General features: G+C 38.6%; 1 protein-coding gene across 3 annotated transcripts in view; it reads left to right on the top strand.

The window, feature by feature from the left end:
* Positions 1-2: 2 nt before the first annotated feature.
* ZNF568 (zinc finger protein 568) overlaps positions 3-22,608 on the top strand; it is an 89,050-nt gene continuing 66,444 nt past the window's right edge. The window contains exons 1-7 of one of the 3 annotated variants that reach the window (XM_055250891.2): positions 3-128; positions 1,112-1,181; positions 6,136-6,395; positions 8,651-8,709; positions 20,769-20,895; positions 21,170-21,265; positions 22,390-22,392. In XM_055250891.2, the coding sequence (XP_055106866.2) occupies positions 6,362-6,395; positions 8,651-8,709; positions 20,769-20,895; positions 21,170-21,265; positions 22,390-22,392 (319 nt within the window). In that variant the 5' untranslated portion in view covers positions 3-128; positions 1,112-1,181; positions 6,136-6,361. The remainder of the gene's footprint in view (positions 129-1,111; positions 1,182-6,135; positions 6,396-8,650; positions 8,710-20,768; positions 20,896-21,169; positions 21,266-22,389; positions 22,393-22,608) is intronic. The other 2 variants (XM_063621260.1, XM_055249670.2) reach the window with 2 other exon arrangements.

The following is a 22,608-nucleotide window of genomic DNA, read 5'->3' as shown; positions in this document are numbered from 1 at the left end:
GCAGGTGACGCTGCCGAGTCCCCGCAGCAGGGGACGAGCAAGGGACTCGTGGTTGACGGGACACGGATCCTCTAAGGCCCAGAGTGTCCCGAGTAGCGGCAGTGGGGAGTGCTCAGAGTACGCTAATGGTGAGTGGTTGCAGTTGATGGGACAAAAAACTGTGATGGGAGTTAGTGTGGGTGTGTGGTTGTGTGTGTGAGTGTGACGGCACGAATAATCTGATGGGGCGATTGTGATGTTTGGTTGCGCGTGATTATGATGAAATGTGTGATATGTGTGTGATTGTGATTAAGGCTGTAGTGAGTGTGAACGTGGCGAAGTGTGCGTGATTGTAATATGTCTAGTAGTTCTTGTCTTGAGCTGGCTTTTCTGTAGCATTTGGCATAGTTGCTTACGGCTTGAAAAACACTTATTTTCTACTGATCCTCCCTCCTTGTTGGCCACTCCTCTGTACTCTCCTTTGCTGTTTTTTTTACCCTAGTAGCCCTTGGCCCTTTGTAGTTTTCCATTATTCCTTGGTGAACTTTTCAGGTTCATTGTTGTCTTATGACTTGCTGCTTTTATGTATATTAGTTAGCTATTGCCATGATGATAATTATGTCTAAAAACCACCCCTGAACTCAATGCCATACAACAGCAAGTCCTTATTCTCCTGTTCACAGGCTTGCGCACTGACTGTATTCAGCTGATCTAGGTGGGGCTTGGCTGAGTGGATAGGCTGCATGACGAGTTAAGATCTGCTCCGCATATGTTCTTTCAGGGTCTCAGGCCAAAAGGACATTTGTTGCCAGGGCATGCTCTGCTCCTGATGGGTCACCAGAACACAAGAGAGATTACCTCAACCAGAGCAAGTCACATGGCTAAGCCTAAAATCAATTATGCCCACAGTTGGAGAGCAAAGTTACCTGGCAAAGAGTATGAATAATAATCTATTAGAGGGTGTGAGGAATTGGACTAAAATTCCAGTGTACCACCTTAAGAAACATACCTCTTTATCCTGGTGAATGCCTTTTAGTCCGAGTTCTCTTTTATCTGATAATATTGCTTTTCAAGTTTTATTGTATTTCTTAAGAATTTCATTTTCTAACCCCCTTGTGTCTTTATGTTTCAGATCTGTGTCTTGTAAAGAGCATATTGCTGGGCTTACATCCGTTTATCTTGTTTGACTGTTATTTTAATAGGTGAGTATAATTCAGTGGCACTTATCATGATTGTTCATAAAAAATGTTTTATTTTCTATTGTGCCTTAAACATTTTTGACTGACATATAATAGTTGCACATATATCTTTTTTTATTGTGCAAATTCACCTTATCCCTTTTTCTCCCCTAGTTTGGTTTCTGCTATTATCCTTTTATTTTTAATATGCATGCTTAACAAAACTCAACCTTAAAACTTTAAAATACTTGAACTCCAAAATATCCGCCAATTTCTGTGTTATTCTTGTCTGATATATTATTTTCTTCTAGTTTTTGTTGTTGTTGTTTTGTTTTGTTTTTTTGAGATGGAGTCTTGCTCTGTCGCCCAGGCTGGAGTGCAGTGGCACGGTCTCAGCTCACTGCAAACTCTGCCTCCCGAGTTCAAGCGATTCTCCTGCCTCAGCCTCCTGAGTAGCTGGGACTACAGACGCGCCACCACGCCCGGCTGATTTTTTGTACTTTTAGTAGAGACAGGGTTTCACCATGTTAGCCACTGTGGTAGATCTCCTGACTGTGTGATTTTTCCACCTCAGCCTCCCAAAGTGCTGGGATTACAGGCGTGAGCCACCGCGCCCAGCCTATTCTCTTCTAGTTTTAAATCCCCAAATTATTAGTAGTAGCTCATTTATTCTATATACAGTTCGTATCCAGGAGGGGTTGGTTTCAAGACCCCCCATGGATACCAGAATCCACAGATGTTCAAGTCCCTACATCCTTCTGTATACATTAAATAATCTCTAGATTATTTGTAATACCTAATACAATGTAAATGCTATGTAAATCATTGTTACACTTTATTGTTTAGGGAATAATGAGAAAAAAATCTGTACTGTACGTGTTCAGTACAGACACAACTATAGTAGGCCTAACTATATTTTTTATCTGAGGCTGTTTGAATCTGAGGATGCAGAACCCGTGGATAAGGAGGACCAGCTGTATACATACATGTATATTTAATTGTGGTAAAATACACAGCATAGAATTTACCATCTAAACCATATATAAGTGTACAGTTCAGTGGCATAAAGTACATTCACATTGTTATGGTACCATCACCACCATCCATCCAGAGAACTCTTCTTCTTGCAAAACAGAAACCCAGTACCTATCAAACAATAACTCTGTACTCCCTCTTTCCCCCGGCCTATGGCATCTACCATTCTACTTTCTGTCTCTGAATTTGACTATTCTAAATACTTCATATAAGCAGAATCATATATTGTTTGTCCTTTTGTGACCCTGATTTAACTTAGCATAATGTCCTCAAGATTCATCCATGTTAGCATGTATTGGAATTTCCTCCTTTTTTAAGGCTGAATGATAAGTATGTCACATATGGATAAATATTTTATCAACTTATTCATCATTGGACACTTGGTCTGCTTCTACCTTTTGGCAATTGCAAGCGACACCGCTACAAAGATGGGTATACAACTATCTGAGTCCCTGCTTTCAGTTTTTTATATATACATGTGGTAATGTCTGTTTTTAATCTTTGATTGTCATAGTGTTTTTGATAATGACTGAACCATTTTATCAGCATATTTTTGAGCACCTACTATGAATATCAAAAACAGACAAAAATAAGTCCTTGTTTTCACGGAGTTTATGTTGAGGGGGGTGGGTGGACAGTATACATAACTAAATTATAGTCATGTGCCATATATGTATGGACTATATACATATACGACAGTGGTCCTGTAAGACAGTGGTCCCCAGCCTTTTTGGCACCAGGGACTGGTTTTGTGGAAGACAATTTTTCCAGGGTCTGGGGGATGGGAGGGTTATGGTTTCAGGATGAAACTGTTGTCCCTCAAATCATCAGGCATTAGATTCCTATAAGGAACAAGCAACCTATATCCCTCGCATGCACAGTTCAAAAGAGGGTTCACACTCCTGTAAGGCTGTGATGCCACCACTGATCTGACAGAAGGTGGAGCTCAGGCGGTAATGCTTGCTCACCTGCTGCTCACTTCCTGCTGTGTGGCCTGGTTCCTAACCAGGAACCAGTACGGTACCAGTACGGTACCAGTACCGGTACGTGGCCCAGGGGTTGAGGACCCCTGCTGTAAGATTATAATGGAGCTGAAAAATTCCTGTCACCTAGTGACTTTCTAGCGAATATAACACTGTAGCACAATACCATTACTCGTGTTTGCAGTGATGCTGCTGTAAACAAACCTACTCTGCTGCCAGTCATATAAAAGTATAACATAAAATTATGTACAGTACATAATACTTGGTAATGATAATAAATATGTTACTGGTTCATGTGCCTACTATACTATACTTTTTATCGTTACTTTGGAGCATATGCCTATTTATTTAAACAAAGTTAACTGTAAAACAGCCTCAGGTCCTTCAGGAGGTATTCCAGAAGAAGGCATTGTTGTCATAGAATGTGATAGCTCTGTGTGTGTTATTGTCCCTGAAGATCTTCCAGTGGGGCCAGATGTGGAGGTGAAAGACAGTACTAATGATCCTGGACACTGTGTAGGCCTAGGCTAATGGATGTTTGTGTCTTAATTTTTAACAAGAAAGTTTAAAAAGTTAAAAAAAAATTTTTAAGAAGATAGCTTATAGAATAAGGATATAAAGAAAGAAAATATTTTTGTACAGCTATACAATGCATTTTAAGCTATGTGCTACTACAAGAGTCAAAAAGTTTTAAAAAATTGAAAAGCTGGCTGGACGCAGTGGCTCACCCCTATAATCCCAGCACTTCGGGAGGCCGAGGCGGGTGGATTACAGGAGGTCAAGAGTTAGAGACCCGGCTGACCAACATGGTGAAACCCCGTCTCTACTAAAAATACAAAAATTAGCCGGGCGTGGTGGCAGACGCCTGTAATCCCAGCTACTTGGGAGGCTGAGGCAGGAGAATCACTTGAACCCAGGAGGCTTAGGTTGCAGTTAGCCAAGATGGTGCCATTACTCCAGCCTGGGTGACGGAGTGAGACTCCATCTCAAAAAAGAAAAAAATGAAAAGCTTATAAAGTAACAAAGTTATAGTAAGCTAAGGCTAATTCAACAATTTGAAGAAATAAAAATTTTGTAAATTTAGTGTAGCCTAAGTGTACAGTGTTTATGAAGTCTACAGTAGTGTACAGTAGTGTCCTAGGCCTTTGCATTCACTCACCACTCACTCACTCACAGCAACTTCCAGTTCTGCAAGTTTCATTCATGGTAAGTGCCCTTTACCAGTGTACCATTTTTTATCTTTTATGCTGTATTTTTACCATTTCTCTCCTGTGTTTAGGTATGTTTAGATATATAAACACTTACCTTCGTATTGCAGTTGTCTACAGTATTCAGTACAGTAACATGCCATACAGGTTTGTAGCCTAGGAGCAATAGGCTATACCATATAGCATAGGTGGGTAGTAGGCTATACCATCCACATTTGTGTAAGTACACTTATATTTGCACAATGATGAAATTGCCTAATGACACATTTCTCAGAGCATATCTCTGTTGCAAAGTGATGCATGACTGTATATATTAATAGTTTGTTAGAAAGTGATCACTGTCGGCCAAGCATGGTGGCTCATGCCTGTAATCCCAGCACTTTGAGAGGCCGAGGCCGGCAGATCACCTGAGGTCAGGAGTTCAAGACCAGGCTGACCAACATGGAGAAATCCCATCTCTACTAAAAATACAAAATTAGCCGGGCTTGGTGGCGCATGCCTGTAATCCCAGCTACTCAGGAGGCTGAGGCAGGAGAATCACTTGAACCCAGGAGGCGGAGGTTGCAGTGAACTGAGATTGTGCCATTGCACTTCAGCCTGGGCAACAAGAGCGAAACTCCATCCAAAAAAAAAAAAGAAAGAAAGTGATCACTGTCATGAAAAAAAAAGTGAGCGTGTGAGGGGTATTAGGAGGATATCTCAAGCATAGCACTTCTCAAAACTTATTATAACTGAATGTTTTCTGTTTTATTTGTTCTATCATACAGGGCAAAAATTAGTCTATTTTGTTACATATATTTTTTTTTACCCTTTGCCTAATAAAGACTCATAGCAGCTGCTAAATTCATATATCTTAATAGTCATTTCATATATTCATCCAATATTATTGTGACATGAGTATAATTGTCATTTCAGTTGAAGAGTCTTGGAATTCTAAATTGCAATTCTGCCTTAACTCAGTCGTCAAGATAATACAGAAATGGAATGGAATAGCTGATCTTTGAATGAAACTCTCTTTTATGCCAAATTTGGGGTTGCTACAAATCTGGGTGTTTTTTGACTCAGGTTTATATCTGTCACCTCATCGAGCATACAACTTTAGACACACAGAAGATATCTGAAGAACAGATAGGTAAACATCACTTGGTTTACACCTCTGGTCAGTGTGTCCAGAGTGTATGAATTACAAATAAGGAAGATTAGTGTTTGAGGCTGTATTATCTATTAGTGTATAATAAATTACCTCAAAAACTAGTGGCTTAAACAACAATAAACATTATCTCACAGTTTCTGTGGGAAGTGTCTTCACTGGGTATTTTGGCTTGGGTATCTCATGAAGTTGCAGTCAAGATGTGAGCAGGGCTGCAGTCATCAGAAGGCTGGGCTGGGGCTGGAGGATTCACTTCCAAGATAGCTGGCTTCCAAGTTAGTGTTAGCTGTCAACAGGAGGCCTCTCCCTAGGGCTGGTTGAGTGTTGTCATGGTATGGCAGCTGGCTTCCCTCGACGTCCATGATCCCAATGTGCAAGACAGAGGCCCTAATGTCTTTTATAACCTAACCTTAGAAGTCACACACCATCATTTCTGCAGTATCCTATTGGTTATGCAGGTCAAAGGTACTCAGGGTGGGAGGGATCTACAAAGGCATGAATACCAGAAGATGGTGATCACTGGGGGCCATCTTGGAAGCTGGTTATCACAGGGAGCCAATGAGAAGGCACCAGGTAAATTAGATTTATATCCTAATCCACAGGTCCTGGCTCCACAAGGATAAAACACATCTGCAGTGCAAATAGAAGTCTGAGGAACAGGTGTCTATCATGGAAGGAGACCTGACCTGAGACCTGCCTTAGAGGCTGGAGAGTCCTGAAAGAGAGTGGACCCTGGAGTTGCTGGAGCTTGTCTTGACCCTTCTGCCCAGAGCAGGCAGGGTCTGAATGACATCTTAATCTTCAGTGATCAGCAATAGCTGTGTGACAATGGAGCGTTTGAGCCACATGATGGAAAGGAAAGGTGAGGTGGCTCATAGGTGGAGCTTAGGATAGAAAGGCTCTACATTTGGGGACAGTGAAAAGAAATTTATTACTCCTACTGAGAAAGGTCACATGTGTTAATTGACTGTGCAGGGGAGACATTTGTTTTTAATCATATTCATTTGACTATTTGATTTTTTAAAATAAATTTTGAAATGCAATTTTTATTTCTTAAAGAGTATATTTAAGTATATCTTTAAATGCTGTACTATTACATAAACAAAAGCTTCCTGTTCCAGCCATCTTCGTTCCCTGTACCCATTCCTGAAAGGCAACCACTTTGAATATTTTTGTCTCAATATTCTGGTATTCACCTCCTTTTTTCTAAATAACATTCTTATACTGCTAATGCTTGATTTCTCAGTTTTAGATATTTCCTGTTGATTTTTGATAATGAAGTTAAGGATTTAGCTCTCTTTCACCACCTAACCCCTTCCGTTTTACCTCCACCCCAACACACTCTTCTCCTTGCCCTTCTTTCTAATATGGTATTATTTTTTGGAGGTTGAAGGTTGACCAGATGTCAGGATCTGTAAGCATTTTCTTTTGGGCTAGTCAGTTTCCCCAGCAAGAAGTCCTAGATTTTGCTTGAGAAGTACAAGCCAGAACTCCTGCTTTTTGGGAGACAAACGAAAGAAGTGAGCATGTTGGGCACCTCATCTTGCAATATGAGAACTTTAATTCTTTTCTCTCTGCATCGCTTCAACCCCACCTTTATCTGCATCTGGTAGGCCTGAAATCCAGAGCTTGTATTCAGTATATCTAGAGAAAGAATCTTTAATTTTTTTCTGTTGCCAATGTGAGGGAAATGTGACTATGCCATGTTGGGTGAAAGAAAACATCAGGTGGTTTTAACATCTTTTTATGACATCTTACATTCGGTTTTATGTTTTTCATCCCTACTCCCAAACTCTAGTCCACAGAATTAATGAGTAGCTCCATTCCTGAACCTTTCTAGGGTCCTGTTATGGCTTCCCCACCCTCCTTCCACCTTCACTTAAGCTTCAGCTTTCTCTGGTTAAGTTAGATACAACTCATTTGTCTGCTCTCTAGCTTCCCACATTTTGTTGACAGCTCTTATCTGTGGAAATCTTCTATATTCCTTGTCCTTATGAGTTTTAGCCTCCTTTTTTCCTTTATTAACATTATGATTGGTTTGGGAGAGAGTGGAAGTACTAATAAATGCAGGTATTCAGGCTTTTATTTTTAAACAAAAGGCCCTGAATTTTTTAGGGTAAAAAATAAATCAAGTTTTTTAAAAATGTCTTTAGAATCATGACTGTATTGCATTCTATCATATGAATGTTCCACATTACCTATAGCCAGTCTCTGATGAAGGTTTTTTTCTAAATTCTTTTTTTTTGTGGGGAGATAGAGTCTTGCTCTGTTGCCCAGGCTGGAGTGCAGTGGTGTGATCTCGGCTCACTGCAACCTGTGCTTCCTGGGTTCAAGCAGTTCTCCTGCCTCAGCCTCCCAAGTAGCTGGGACTACAGGCACGCGTCACCGTGCCTGGTGAATTTTTGTATTTTTAGTAGAGACGGGGTTTTGCCATATTGGCCAAGCTGGTCTCGAACTCCTGACCTCGTGATCCACCCGCCTTGGCCTCCCAAAGTGCTGGGATTACAGGCGTGAGCCACTGTGCCTGGCCCTAAATTCTTTATGGTTAAAAAATAACATTTTAGGCCAGGTGCGGTGGCTCATGCCTGTAATCCTAGCACTTTGGGAGGCCGAGGCAAATGGATCACTTGAGGTCAGGAGTTCGAAACCAGCCTGGCCAACATGGTGAAACCCCTTCTCTACTAAAAATACAAAAAAGTTAGCCAGGCGTGGTGGTGGATGCCTATAATCCCAGCTACCCCGGAGGCTGAGGCAGGAGAATTGCTTGAACCTGGGAGGCAGAGGTTGCAGTAAGTGGGGATCAGGCCACTGCACTCCAGCCTGGACAGCAGAGTGAGACTCCATTTCAAAAAAAAAAAACGAAAAAAAAAAACATTTTAAAGATCATCCCAATCTTTAAATTTTTGGGGTATCTATTATTATGTACTTAAGATAAACTTCCTGTTAGAAATAAAACAGCAAGATTCTAGGGAGATAAAATATTGCCAGTAGATTCATTGGGAACTGCATACTTAGCCCTCCATAAATCCCAGGTCTTATAGCCACCTGCTACTGAAGATTTCTATATTCCTTTGTCTGAAACTTTGAAGCAAATCTGTTTCGTTTCTCTTCCCTCAGCTTGGTGTTCTCAGGAGTCTGCCCTTTCCGAGGAAGAAGAGGATACAACCAGGCCTCTTGTACGTCTTAAGCATTTATTTGTTTCCTGCATTATTTTGCAGTGCAGTTACTGTGGGTTATTGTAACCTACCAATATGTTGGAAAAAATGAATTGATGAAAATCAAAGTGAGAAAAAATACAGATAGAAAATTAGAACCTGGGGAAATTTGAGATACGGCTATGCAGAAGCAGGTACATACAGAATTATTAAAGTTGAGTTCAAATTTAAATATGATCTGGAGAGTCAAAGCAAACTGGGACACTTAAGTTTATTCCCTAAGTCCATAAGTTGCACCGTTTATGAGGAAAAACTTACAATTATTTAAGTAAAAGGCTTTTAATTGGCACCTTGGTCAAAAAGAAACTCTAAAATACAGTTGGACTTCTGTATCTGTAGATTCTGCATCCATAGATTCAACCAACTGCAAATCAAAAATACTTGAAAAAAAATGGGTCATTGTATCTGTACTGAACATGTACAGACGTTTTTCTTGTCATTTTCTAAACAATATAGTGTAACAACTATTTACATAGAAATCACATTATATTAGGTTTTATAAGTAATCTAGGGATAATTTAAAGAGCACGGGAGGATATACATTGGTTATGTACAAATCCTACACCATTTTATATAAGGGACTTGAGCATCTGTGGGTTTTGGTATCCATGGGGGGTCCTGGAACCAATTCTCCCTGGTTTCCTAGGGACGACTGTTATTCCTTAATTCTTACAATTTTTAGCTTAGCTTTTAAAAATCAGTCTTGGCCAAAGTTCAAAAATTTAAATTACCTGGAGGAGTAAGTGGAACACATATCTTTCAAATGGTCCTACGTATATATTTTCTTCAATTGAGTTTTTAATCCAAGTTGAGCTAAATTATACTAATATTCTATGGCAAAGTCTTATAGTTCTGATATCCATAGCTTTTCACATCTTTTTTATGGTCTCAGAAGATACAGTCTTCATCCTCATCTTACAAAATTACGTATTCTCTGCTCTTGATTCTTTTTGTTTCCACCTCTGAAGTCACTCACACACCTATATTTTGAATGTTTTCTGCTTAACTGCCTCTTTTTACTCAGCTTATGTCTTTCACATCATGAAGCATACACACATACTTCTTTTGACCATATGATCATATGGCTCATCCAGTTACTTCTGTTGGCGCAGTGGCCCTAGACAAACCTCTCTGGCCCTAGACAGGCTTGAGTTTAAATCTTGGCTCAGTGACTTACGAAGTGCATGACTGTGGACAAGTTTCTTCATCTTTTCGTGACTCAGTTGTATCATCTGTAAGTCTGTAAATGGGGATAATAATGGTATTTATCCCATAGGAATGTTGGGAGGGTTAAATACATGTAACAAGTACCCCATAAATGATAGGCATTGTTATTTTTTTCTCAAATATTTTTGGTCTGCCATTGGTTGAATCCATGGATATTGAACCCACAGATATGGAGAACCAACTGTTACAGCTTTATTGAGTTCTTACTATGTGCCAGGTGTATTGTGCTTTACATAGCTTATTTCATGTAATTATTATCAGAAATCTATGAAGTACATATTATTTAAATTTTTTAAGATAAGGGAAATGAAGCCCAGAGGTTAAGAAGCTTACGTAACATCATGCATCAATGTGTCATAAACCCAGGATTCAAATCCATACAGTCTGACTCTAGGGCCCACACTCTACAATACTGTACAGATGGAGGCTCATTATGAGTGAAGAAATACAAAAGCCAATTACCCGTTCGTATTGTTTGTCTATTTTGTAATAATAGTTTTTTCTGTATTTGAAATTAGAATATTTTAAGAATGTCTGTTTCAGTATTAGGACTCAGGATTTATGCAGCTACCTTCTCCCAATCTGTCACTTTTATGTTATTTTTTGTTGTATAGACACTGAAGTTTGGATAGTTACATTTAGTGTATGATAAATATGTACACATAATAGAATTCAGTCAAAATATGCAACTATTAATATTTTGTAGTCTTTTTTCATGAGTTGCCAATGTTGATCTTTTCTAAGATATCTTTCCTAATTAATATTAGATCATAATCTCTCTTCAAAGCTTTGTTTTCCGTATGTAGTCTTTAATCCAACTGGATTATAATATTGTAATTGGTTTGAGATAGGTAGGAAGTTACTGATAATTCTATTAGTAGAATTATCTTTGCATGTAGAAGACCAGTTGTTCCAACACCGTTTATTAAGTAGATCTTTCCTTTGTGATGCCACCTTTACTGTATACATACATGATGGTTTCTAGGCTTTTACTTTTTATTTAATCTATTTGTCTACATTTATATCAGTACCGTATTTGTGTGTGTGTGTTTTACATTGGTTTAATTACAATTACTTTATATGGGCAATGATTTCACCGCTTCTTTATGCACACACATTATTCTTAGTTTTTCAAAAATTTTTCAGCTACTTTGGGATCTCTGGGCTTCCATTTGAATTTTAGAATTAGTTTATCTAGTTCTAGGAAGAAATCCTATTGGGGATTTCCATTGAACTCCACAGACTAATTGGAGAAGAATTGAGCAAAAAATACATATATATAAAAACAGCTATATATATAAAGATATAGGTATATAAAGATATACATGTATGTGTGTGTATAGATATAGATATAGATATAGATATATATTTTTTGGTGATGAAGCCTTGCTTTGTTGCCCAGGCTGGAGTGCAGTGACACGATCTTGGCTCACTGCAACCTCCACCTCCCGGGTTTAAGTGATTCTCATGCCTCAGCCTCCCAAGCAGCTGGGATTACAGGTGTACACCACCACGCCTGGCTAAGTTTTTGCATTTTTGGTAGAGATAGGGTTTCGCCATGTTGGCCAGGCTGACCTCAAGTGATTCTGACCTCAAGTGATCCACCTGCCTCAGCCTCCCAAAGTACTAGGATTACAGGCATGAGCCATTGCACCTGTCCTGAAATATATTTTCTGTCACAATTAAAGATGTTTCCATTTAAGGGAATCTATTAATATAAATTATTATATTCAAGAGAAAAACAATCAGATCTATAGAGCTGAAAATTTTTTTAACTCAGAACCTATGATTTCAAAAGGACCTATTTATAAAGTAAAAGAACATTTTCTTATGATATTTTAAGAAATTATTCACATGCATACAACACATATCTACGTGCAGATAATAAGCTAAAAGCTAGTACCATGTTTACTTGTAAAAATTAGGCACTTTTCTACTAGTCAGGAACACAACCTGCTTGCCAGTGCTACCACATTTATCTACTACAATTTTGTATGCCTAGACATAAGTAAGGGGAGGGAAATGAAGTAAAAAGTGGGATGGTGCATTCAAAATTATGATATCTAAGTGATACAATTATGTTTTTAGGCAACAGAAGAGAAACACGAGAATGATTGAAATATGGACACAAAATTAATATACAAAAATCAATACCATTTTTCTCTATAAACCACACCATCAAAAATGAAATAGAAGAATGATGCTCAGACTAGAAAAAAACCCAAAAGAAAAAAATAAATGTATGTGGTGTACATGGGAGAATGAAACCTTCAAATTATTACTGAGATAGAGGATTTGAACAAATTTTTTAAATACCCTTTTTTAGATAAGATCCATCATTATTAAATTAATATAAATTGTCTTTAACCTACACAGATTTATCAGAATCTCAATAACAATTCTAAATTATTTTTCTTAGAATTAGACAAGTTTATTCGAGCCAAGTCTAGAATATGTTTGAAAAATAAAAACATGCAGAATGGCCGGGAAAAGTATAAAAGAATGTCATGTGCCATGCTCTAAGTTTTTAAAAGAAGAATATTTGTTTAATGCTTACGTAACTTTAGGGAAAAAAAATTTTATAAAAAATTGCCAGTCAGCATATACACCCAGAACTGACTTGTAGTTATCTTTATTCTCTTGCTGTAAACTTTGTTATTTTTAAAAATTATATTCTATTATGTATCTTAAAAGTGAAGAAAGCGAGGCATGGTGGCTCACACCTGTAATCCCAGCACTTTAGCAGGCCACAGCAGGAGGATCACTTGAGGCCAGGAGTTTGAGACCAGCTGGATCAATACAGCAAGACCCAGCCTTTACAAAAAATTTTTAAAAATTAGCTGGGTGTGGCCAGGCATGGTGGCTCACGCCTGTAATCCCAGAACTTTGGGAGACAGGCGGGTGGATCATGAGGTCAGAAGATCGAGAACATTCTGGCTGACACGGTGAAACCCCATTTCTACTAAAAATACAAAAAATTAGCCGGGTGTGGTCGTACACGCCTGTAGTCCCAGCTACTTGGGAGGCTGAGGCAGGAGAATCACTTGTACCCAGGAGGCAGAGGTTGCAGTGAGCCGAGATCGCACCACTGCACTCCAGCCTGGGCGACAGAACAAGACTCCATCTCAAAAAAAAAAAAAAATTAGCTAGGTTTGGTGGCTCACGTGTGTAGTCCAAGCTACTCAGGAGGCTGAGGCAGGAGGATTGCTTGAGCTGAGCAGTGAGTCTTCAGTGAGCTATGACTGGGGCACTGCTCCAGCTTAGGTGACAGAGCGAGACCCAGTTTCAAAGAAAAAAAAAGTGAAGGAGAGGAAGGTGCTGTGGTACCAGCAAGAACATTGGAAATGTTAGTGCCTCTTGCCAGGGGCAGAAGTGTATTCATGTTTTTTTTTTTTTATTCCATTTGACAGGAGAAGGAATAAAACTTAATGACATGAACTGTGAATTTATGTTTTTTAAGGTTCGAACCCTTATGTTTCTTGCTATTAATACTGAATTTCTTAACGTTTGTATGTGAAGAGAATCAACACCTTGGGAAAATAGACCCTATTATAAAGACTGACTCATCATTTTATACAGTCAAAAATTAAAACATATTTTACTTCTTGGTATTTTGTTACTTATGGCTTTTGTCAGGGATGCAATCTTTTTTTTTTTTTTTTTTTTTTGAGACAGAGTCTCGCTATGTCACCCAGGCTGGAGTGCAATGGCACAATCTTGGCTCACTGCAAGCTCCGCCTCCTGGGTCCATGCCATTCTTTTGCCTCAGCCTCCCGAGTCGCTGGGACTATAGGTGCCCACCACCACACCTGGCTAATTTTTTGTATCTTTAGTAGAGATGGAGTTTCACCATGTTAGCCAGGATGGTCTTGATCTCCTGACCTCGTGATGCACCTGCCTCAGCCTCCCAAAGTGCTGGGATTACAGGCATGAGCCACCATGCCCGGCCAGGGGTGCGATCTTTTTATATGAGATTTATGCTAAGTTACTAGAGTTGGTGGGAAAATGTTTTTGTGCTGACTTCTTAGCACTAATTTAAAAAATGTTTTATCTTTTTGTAGTTTTCCCCTATTTTTGTTGTGGTGTATATTCTATAGGGATTATCTATTTCTGAAACATTCATCAGTTGATTATTGTGTCAAGCTCTGTTCTGAGTCACATTTACTGTGTTATTTAGTCTTCACATCAACCCTTTAAGGAGAATTCCACTTTATAGATGAGGAAAATGTGACTCAAGTTTGGCTATTTGTCAAGGTAACACAATTAGTAAATTTTGAAGGCAGAATTTGAACCCACGACGTTGGATACTGTGGTAAAACATATCTAAACCCAGCTCTGTTTTGAAAGTTTACTACTTTAACATTTTTTTTCAGTCAGAAATGTGTCAGTCACATGTCTGTTCAGCCCTTCTGCTGCTTTTATGAATAGAACAACAGGCATTCATTCTTATCCTTGGGGTCTGCAGGTTAACTATGTGGGCATCTCTGCTTTGGGCTGCAGATCAGCTGGCCTTGGCTTAGGCTCCACGGTGGGCTCGTGTCTGCTCTGCACATATTCATTCTGAGTTTCAGCTGAAATGGCGCAGCGTCCTGGGCCAAGGTCTTCATTTGCTGTCTCACTGCAGCACATGAGCCAAGGTAAAGGGTGTAAGCAAATTTCAAGCCTTTGCTCACGTCATGTTTACTGACATTCCTTTTGCCCAACAAAGGGCTCAGACAAGGCCCACATTAGTAGATGGGACATTAGTACAGGCAGGAAGTGAAGACTCGCTGAATAATCAATTTATCACAGTAATATTTTCTAATGGAATTATTTTTTGTTGAGTTTGTTTTTGAGACCAGGCCTTGCTGTGTTGCCCAGGCTGGAGTACAGTGGCATGAACTGGGCTCAGGTGATCCTCCCGCCTCAGCCTCCCGAGTAGCTAGATGATAGGCATGTGCCATCATGCCTGGCTAATTTTTTTATTTTTTATTTTTCGTAGAGATGGAGTCTCACTATGTTACCAAGGCTGTTCTCGAACTCCTGGCCTCAAGCAATCCTACTGCCTCAGCCTCCCAAAGTGCTACGATTATAGGTGTGAGCTACTATTCCCAGCTTCACTGAGATTTTTTAAACTTTAAACATATTGAAATATAGTCTTATAACTTAAAAAAAAACTTTATTAACATATAAGTCACATACTATAAAATTAGCCCATTTAAAGTATACAATTGAGTGGTTTTTAGTGTGTTCACAGAGTTGTGCAACCATCACCATAATCAATGTTAGAACATTTTCATCACCCTGAAAAGAAACCCTTTACCTGTTAGCTTTCACTTCCTGTTTTCCCTCAAGGCTCTGATGTAGGCAAGAATAAATGATTTCTATCTCTATGGATTTGCCTATTTTGGACATTTAATGTAAATTGAGTCATATGATAAACCGTTATCCTTTGTGACGCCTTTCACTTAGCATTATGTTTTCAAGTTTCACGCATTTTGTAGCTTGTACAAGTACTTTTTATTTCTGAATAATATTCTATTGTAGGGATATACTACATTTTATTCATTGATTAATGGAAATTTGACTCATTTCCCCTTTTAGGCTATTATGAATAATGCTGATAAGAACATTGATGTACAAGTTTTTATGTGGTCATATGTTTTCACTTCTCTTAAGTTTGTACATAGAAATGAATTTGCTGGATCATATGGCAACTCTATGTTTAACCTTTTAAAGAACTGCCCCACTGTTAGCCGGGTGCAGTGGCTCACGCCTGTAATCCCAGCACTTTGGGAGGCTGAGATGGGCAGATCACCTGAGGTCAGGAGTTCAAGACCCACCTGACCAACATAGTGAAACCCTGTCTTTACTAAAAATAAAAAACAAGTAGCTGTACCTGGTGGCACGTGCTTGTAATCCTAGCTACTTGGGAAGCTGAGGCAGGAGAATCACTTGAACCTGGTAGGTAGAGGTTGCAGTGAGCCAAGACAACACACCATTGCACTCCAGCCTGGGCAACAAGAGCGAAACTCCGTCCCCAGAAAAAAAGAAAAAGAATTGCCCTACTGTTTTCCAAAGCATTTGTGCTAGTTTACATTCCCACCAGCTGTGTATGAGGATTCCAGTTTCTCCATCAGCACTTGTTCTTATCTGTCCTTTGGTTATAGCTGTCCTAGTGGGTGTGAAGTAAAGCTCATGAGATTTTCATTTACATGTACTGTATAACTTGTGATGTTGAACACCATTTCCTATGTTTGTTGGCCATTTCTATTAATATATGTTCTTTGAAGAATTGTCTATTCAGAGCCTTTGCCCATTTCGAATTGGTTTGTCTTTTGATTATTGAATTTTTAAGAGGGCTGTACATATTCAAGTGTCATCAGATAAATGATTTGGAAATATTTTATCCTATCCTCTGGGTTTTCTTTTCACTTTCTTCATGATGTCCTTAGAAGCACAAAAATTTTTAGTTGTTCTGATGTCCATTTTTATTTAATTTTCTTTTGTCGCTTGTGCTTTTGGTGTCGTATCTAAGAAACCATTGCCTAATTCAAGGTCATAATTTACAACTGTGTATTCTGAGACCTTTTTTTTTTTTTTTTTTTGTAGCTCTTACAGCTAGATCTTTGATCCATTTTGAGTTAACCTTTGTTTATGGCATGATCCAATTTCATTGCCTTGCATGCAGATAGTCCAGTTGTCCCAGCATCATTTGTTGACAAGACTATTCTCTTCCCCGGTGAAGTTTTCATCACCATTTATTATGATGTGGGAGTTTTGTAGTTGCCCTATATCATGTTGAGGAAATTCCCTTCTTTTGCTTATTTGCTAATTTGTGATGTTGGGTTTTTTGGTTGTTGTTTGTTTGTTTGTTTGTTTTCAATGATAAAAGGGTGTTGGATTTTGTTGACTACTTTTTCTGCATTTACTGAGATGATCTTATGGTTTTTGTCCTTTATTATATTGGTATAATGTATTACATTAATTGATTATCAGATGTTAAATTAATATTGCATTCTCCTTGGGTAAATCCTACTTGGTTATGGTCCATAATACTTTTTATATGTTGTTGGATTAGGTTTGTTAGCATTGAGGATTTTTACCTCTCTATTAATAAGAGAGAGTGGGCTCTGGTGTTTTTTGGGGGGCGGTGCGTGTGTGTGTGTGTGTGTGTGTGTGTGTGTATGTGTATGTTTGTCAGGTTTTAGTATTAGGGTAATACTTGCCTCGTAAAAGCTGTGTCCCCTCCTTTTTATTTATCCTCTTTGTTTTGGAAGAGTTTGTAAATAAGTTAGTATTAATTTTTTTGTTGTTTGGTAAAATTCACCAGTGAAGCCATCTGGGCCTGAGTTTTTCTTTTGGGTAGTTTTTTTTGTTTGTTTTTTTGTTTTTAGTAATTCAGTCTCTTGTTACAAGTCTTTTCATCTTTTCTTTTTGTTTCAGTTTAATCACTTTGTGTCTTTCTAGAAATTCACTCATCTACTCCAGTTTGTTGGCATATATTTATTCATAATATTTCTTTGTATTCCTGTTTATTTCTGTAAGATTAGTAGCAATGTTTCTTCTTTCATTCCTGATTTTTGTATTTTGAGTCTTCTTTTTTGTTAGTCATATTTGTCCATTTTGTCAATTTTTAGTTTTATTGATGCTAATGTTTTTCTAGTCTAACTTTCTTTGAGTTCCATTCTAATGTTTGCTTATTTCCTTTTGGTTACTTTGGATTTAGTTTGATTATCTTCTAGTATCTTTTGTTTTTTGTTTTTTTTTAAATTGAGACAGAGTCTCACTCTGTCACCCAGGCTGAAGTGCAGTGGCATGATCATGGCTCACTGCAGCCTTGATCTCCCAGGCTTAGGTCATCCTGCCACTTCAGCCTGGTCCCCCAAGCTCCCAGAAGCCGAGACTACAGGCATATACCACCACGCCCGACTAAGTTTTTGTATTTTTTGTAGAGATGGGGTTTCACCATGTTGCCCAGGCTGGTCTTGAACTCCTGGGCTCAAGCAATCCACCTGCCTCGGCCTTCCAGAGTGCCAGATTATGAGCACGCCCAGCCCTCTTCTAGTATTTTAAGGTAGAAAGTTACTTTATTGATTTGAAATCTTTCTTCTTTTTTAATAAAGTGTTTACAGCTATAGGTTTCCCTCTAAAACTTGCTTTAATGGCATTCCATAAGTTTTGCTATGTTGCACCCTCATTTTCTTTTACCTCAAAGTATTTTGTAATTTCCATTGTGATTTTTTTGAGCCATTGGTTATTTCAGAATATTGTTTAATTTTTACATATTTTTGAATTTCACAAATTTCTTTTTGTTAGTGATTTCTAATTTTTATCCATTGTCATCAAGGAACATACTTTACACAATTCTCTTAAAATTTATTGAGGCTTTTTTTTTTTTTTTAAGAGACAGGTCTTAAGCCGGGCGCAGTGGCTCACTTCTGTAATCCCAGCACTTTGGGAGGCGAAGGCGGGTGGATCACGAGGTCAGGAGTTCAAGGCCAGCCTGACCAATATGGTGAAACCCCGTCTCTACTAAAAACACAAAAAGTAGCCAGGCGCGGTGGCAGGTGCCTGTAATCCCAGCTACTTGGGAGGCTAAGGCCGGAGAATCGCTTGAACCTGGGCGGCACAGGTTGCAGTGAGCCGAGATCGTGCCACTGCACTCTAGCCTGGGTGACAGAGTGAGACTCTGTCTCAAAAAAAAAAAAAAGAGACAGGTCTTGCTGTGTTTCCCTGGCTGAAATGCAGTAGCTGTTAACAAACATGATTATAGTTCACTATAGCTTTAACCTCCTGGGCTCAAGTGATCCTCTTGCCTCAGCCTCCTGTGTAGCTGGGCCTATTGAGGCTTCTTTTATAGACTAACATATTTTCTATCTTGGAGAGTGCTTTATATACACTTGAGAAGAATGTGTATTCTGTTGAGCGGTGTGTTCTTTAGGTGTCTGTTAGGTCTGGTTGGTGTATGGTGTTTGAGTCTTCTATTTTCTTGCTTATAATATGCCCAGTTGTATCCATTATTAAAAGTGGTGTTTGGGCTGGGTGCAAGGGCTCATGCCTGTAATCCCAGCACTTTGGGAGGCCGAGGCGGGTGGATCACGAAGTCAGGAGTTAAAGACCAGCCTGGCCAAGATGGTGAAACCCCATCTCTACTAAAAATGCAAAAATTAGCCAGGTGCGGTGGCAGGTGCCTGTAATCCCAGCTACTCGGGAGGCTGAGGCAGGAGAATTGCTTGAACCCGGGCAGCAGAGGTTGCAGTGAGCCAAGATCATGCCACTGTACTCCAGCCTAGGCGACAGACTGAGGCTCTGTCTCAAAAAAAAAAAAAAAAAAAAAAGTAGTGTTTGGAGTCTCCAAAAATTATTGTTAAAGGTGTCTGTTAGGTCTGCCAGTTTCTGCCTTCAATTCAATTCGTATTTTTGCTTTATGTATTTTAAGACTGTTAGATGCATATATAATTGTTATATCTTTCTGCCAGATTGACCCTTTTATCATTATAAAATGTTCTTTAGTAACAGTTTTGTTTTAAGTTCTGTTTTGTCTGATATTCATATATCCACTCTAGCTTTCTTATGGTTGTTTGTGTGCTGTATCTTTTTCCATCACTTTATTTTCAAGCTATTTGTGTATCTGAACCTAAAATGTATTTCCTGTAGACAGCATGTAGTTGAATTCTGTTTTTCTATCCAATCTGACAATCTCTGCCTTTTTTTAGCCTGTTTAATCCATTCAGAGTTAATGATAACACTAAAATTATTGGGCTATGTCCACCTTTTTGTTTTCCATATGTCTCGTGTCATTTTTTGTTTCTCCTTTACTGCTTTCTTTTCACTAAGCGAATATTTTCCAGTATAAAATTATAATTTCTTTAATGATTTTTCACTATATTTTCTTAGTGGTTGCTCTAGGACTTGGATACTATGTATCTTATCAGAACCTACTTCAGATTTATACTAAGTTCCATTAAGATATGGAAATGTTTGTCTTATGTAGCTCTATTCCCTCTTCCCTCGTTTGTACTGTTATTGTTATATATATTACAGACTCAACCCATTACTATAATTACTACTGCATATAGTGTTGCATCACTTAAAGAAGCTGAGAAAAGAGAGCAAATATGTATTATGTTTATTTTTATTTTTTTTTGAGTCGGAGTCTCGCTCTGTCACCCAGGCTGGAGTGCAGTGGCGCGATCTCGGCTCACTGCAAACTCCGCCTCCCGGGTTCACGCCATTCCCATGCCTCAGCCCCTCTGAGTAGCTGGGACTACAGGTGCCTGCCACCACGCCCGGCAAATTTTTTTGTATTTTTAGTAGAGACGGGGTTTCACCGTGGTCTCGATCTCCTGACCTCGTGATCCACCCGCCTCGGCCTCCCAAAGTGCTGGGATTACAAGCGTGAGCCACCGTGCCCGGCCGTATTATGTGTATTATATTAACCTTATTTACCATTTGTTTGTGTTGATTCAAGTTCTAGTAAATCTTGTGTCATTGCTTACTCTTCCAAATTTGCTCTGAAGATTCTCTCTTTATCTCTGGTTTTCAACATTTTTGCTATGGTATATCTGACTGTGGGCCTCTTACATTTATTTTACCTGGGGTTCATTGAGCTTCTTGAATGTATAATGTTCTTTGTCAGATTTGGGAAATGTCCAACCATTATTTCTTTGAATGTTTTTTCTACACCTTTCTCTCTTCTTCTAGTACTCCTACCTCTGACCCCTGAGTACCAGCTAAACAAGTTCTTATATGTTGTGATCACAATGCCTAATTTTGATGACTTCAAATTAATTAGCGTTATGTTTTTACAGGAAACAGTGACATTTAAGGATGTGGCTGTTGACCTTACCCAGGAGGAGTGGGAGCAGATGAAACCTGCTCAAAGGAACTTGTATCGAGATGTGATGCTGGAGAACTACAGCAACCTAGTCACAGTGGGTAAGGTGGCTTGGTAGCCTTGCAATTTAACAGAGAGTTCTTTTCCATTTCTGAAATGTGTGAAGACTGTAACTTGCCAGATGAGTGTAGCCTTTCCTTTCTCCATGTGACTGGATGTGCTCCATTCTTGAGTGTTAAAGGCTAATTACTTTGTGTCATTGTGTAAGTTTGTTCATCCTCATCTTTTATAAACCCTCAAGCTTGGACTTAGCCTAAGATCTGGATGGTTGTCTCCAGCATTAACATCCACATCCTTTGCTATTTCTTGTAATAGGCTGTCAAGTCACCAAACCGGATGTGATATTCAAGTTGGAGCAAGAAGAGGAGCCCTGGGTGATGGAGGAAGAAATGTTTGGGAGGCACTGTCCAGGTGAATAAGTGAAAAGCAGCTCTGAATGAGAAAGCCACATGAGAGTTGTTCAGTGAAGGGTTGATATCATTTCACAATTTCCAAGATTTTCTTAAAGGCCCTATTCTTCTAGAGTGACAAATGGGATGGAGTGCTTTAGATTACTGTGACATTTCTAGATATTTTTCTTCCTATATTGCAGATATTTTCCTCTTTTAAATTGTAGAGGGCCAGTAGCCCTGTCCAATTTCATAATACCAACCTTACCTAATTCATGCACAGCCTCACTTTCAGGATTATTGTTCCTCTCTCTATGATCCTCGGGCACTCTCTTTATGTTTATGGTTTCATTTTCATATGCATTCAGTATTTCATGGTTGTGTAGTAATTTTAAAACATGTTTCACACTTAGGTTTCTTTTCATTTCTTTCCTTCTTTCTTTTTTAAAAAGCCTTAGATTTGTGTTGGGTTAACAATAGTTTCACTTCCCATTGTACTTCACAACCCTCACAATCCCATCGCTTAGAAATGTAAAAGTTTCTGGCTTAGAAATCCCATGGCATCTCCTTTCTGCTTATTCCTGCCTTCCATTCCTTTAATTTTTTGAAAATACATGAGGTCCTTACTTGGGTAAAAAAATATAACCAATGTAAGCAATATTATACCTATAATACCAATATTATACCTTTTGTGCAAAAGTAAATCTTCCTCTTATCTTGGACACAGTCCCTTCCTTTCCACAGTTGCATACACTTCTTTTTTGGAGTTATCCTGACTATTTTTGATTATTTATTTTACCATATGAATTTTAGACTTAACTGTCTATTTCCTGAGAAAAACCGCTTGGAATTTTTATTGGGATTGTGCTAAATATAGAAATTAACTTTCAGAAATTTAACATCTTTTTAATGCCAATGTTTTCTGTCTAAGAACACACTCTGTCTTCGTTCAGATTTTCATATCTACTTCTGTGTCCTTTAGAAATGGAGCTTTCCAAGTTTTCCCATTGTTGCTTTTATACATTTCACTATAATAATGGGTAAAAAAGCTATAAAACCATCCTTATTTACAGATAATGAGATTGTAGCCCTAGAAAACACAAGAGAACTAATTGAGAAAGTACAACAAATAGAGAACTCAGTGAGGTGGTAGGATATCAAATTAACAAATAAAAATCAATAGCTTTCGTATGTACTTCAACAACCGAGTAGAAGATACTAAGGAAAGAAAACTACATTTATAGTAGTAAGAACAAAGATGAAATACTCTTCTGGGCATGGATATATAACAGTATACCAAACAAAATCCTGTCTTTATGAGCTTATAACTTAATGGAAACTAGAGTCCCTGAGGTTTTGCATATG

This window comes from Symphalangus syndactylus, chromosome 17 (genome assembly GCF_028878055.3).
Source record: "Symphalangus syndactylus isolate Jambi chromosome 17, NHGRI_mSymSyn1-v2.1_pri, whole genome shotgun sequence".
Taxonomy (NCBI): Eukaryota; Metazoa; Chordata; class Mammalia; order Primates; family Hylobatidae; genus Symphalangus; species Symphalangus syndactylus.
This window is presented reverse-complemented; position numbering and strand designations above follow the sequence as displayed.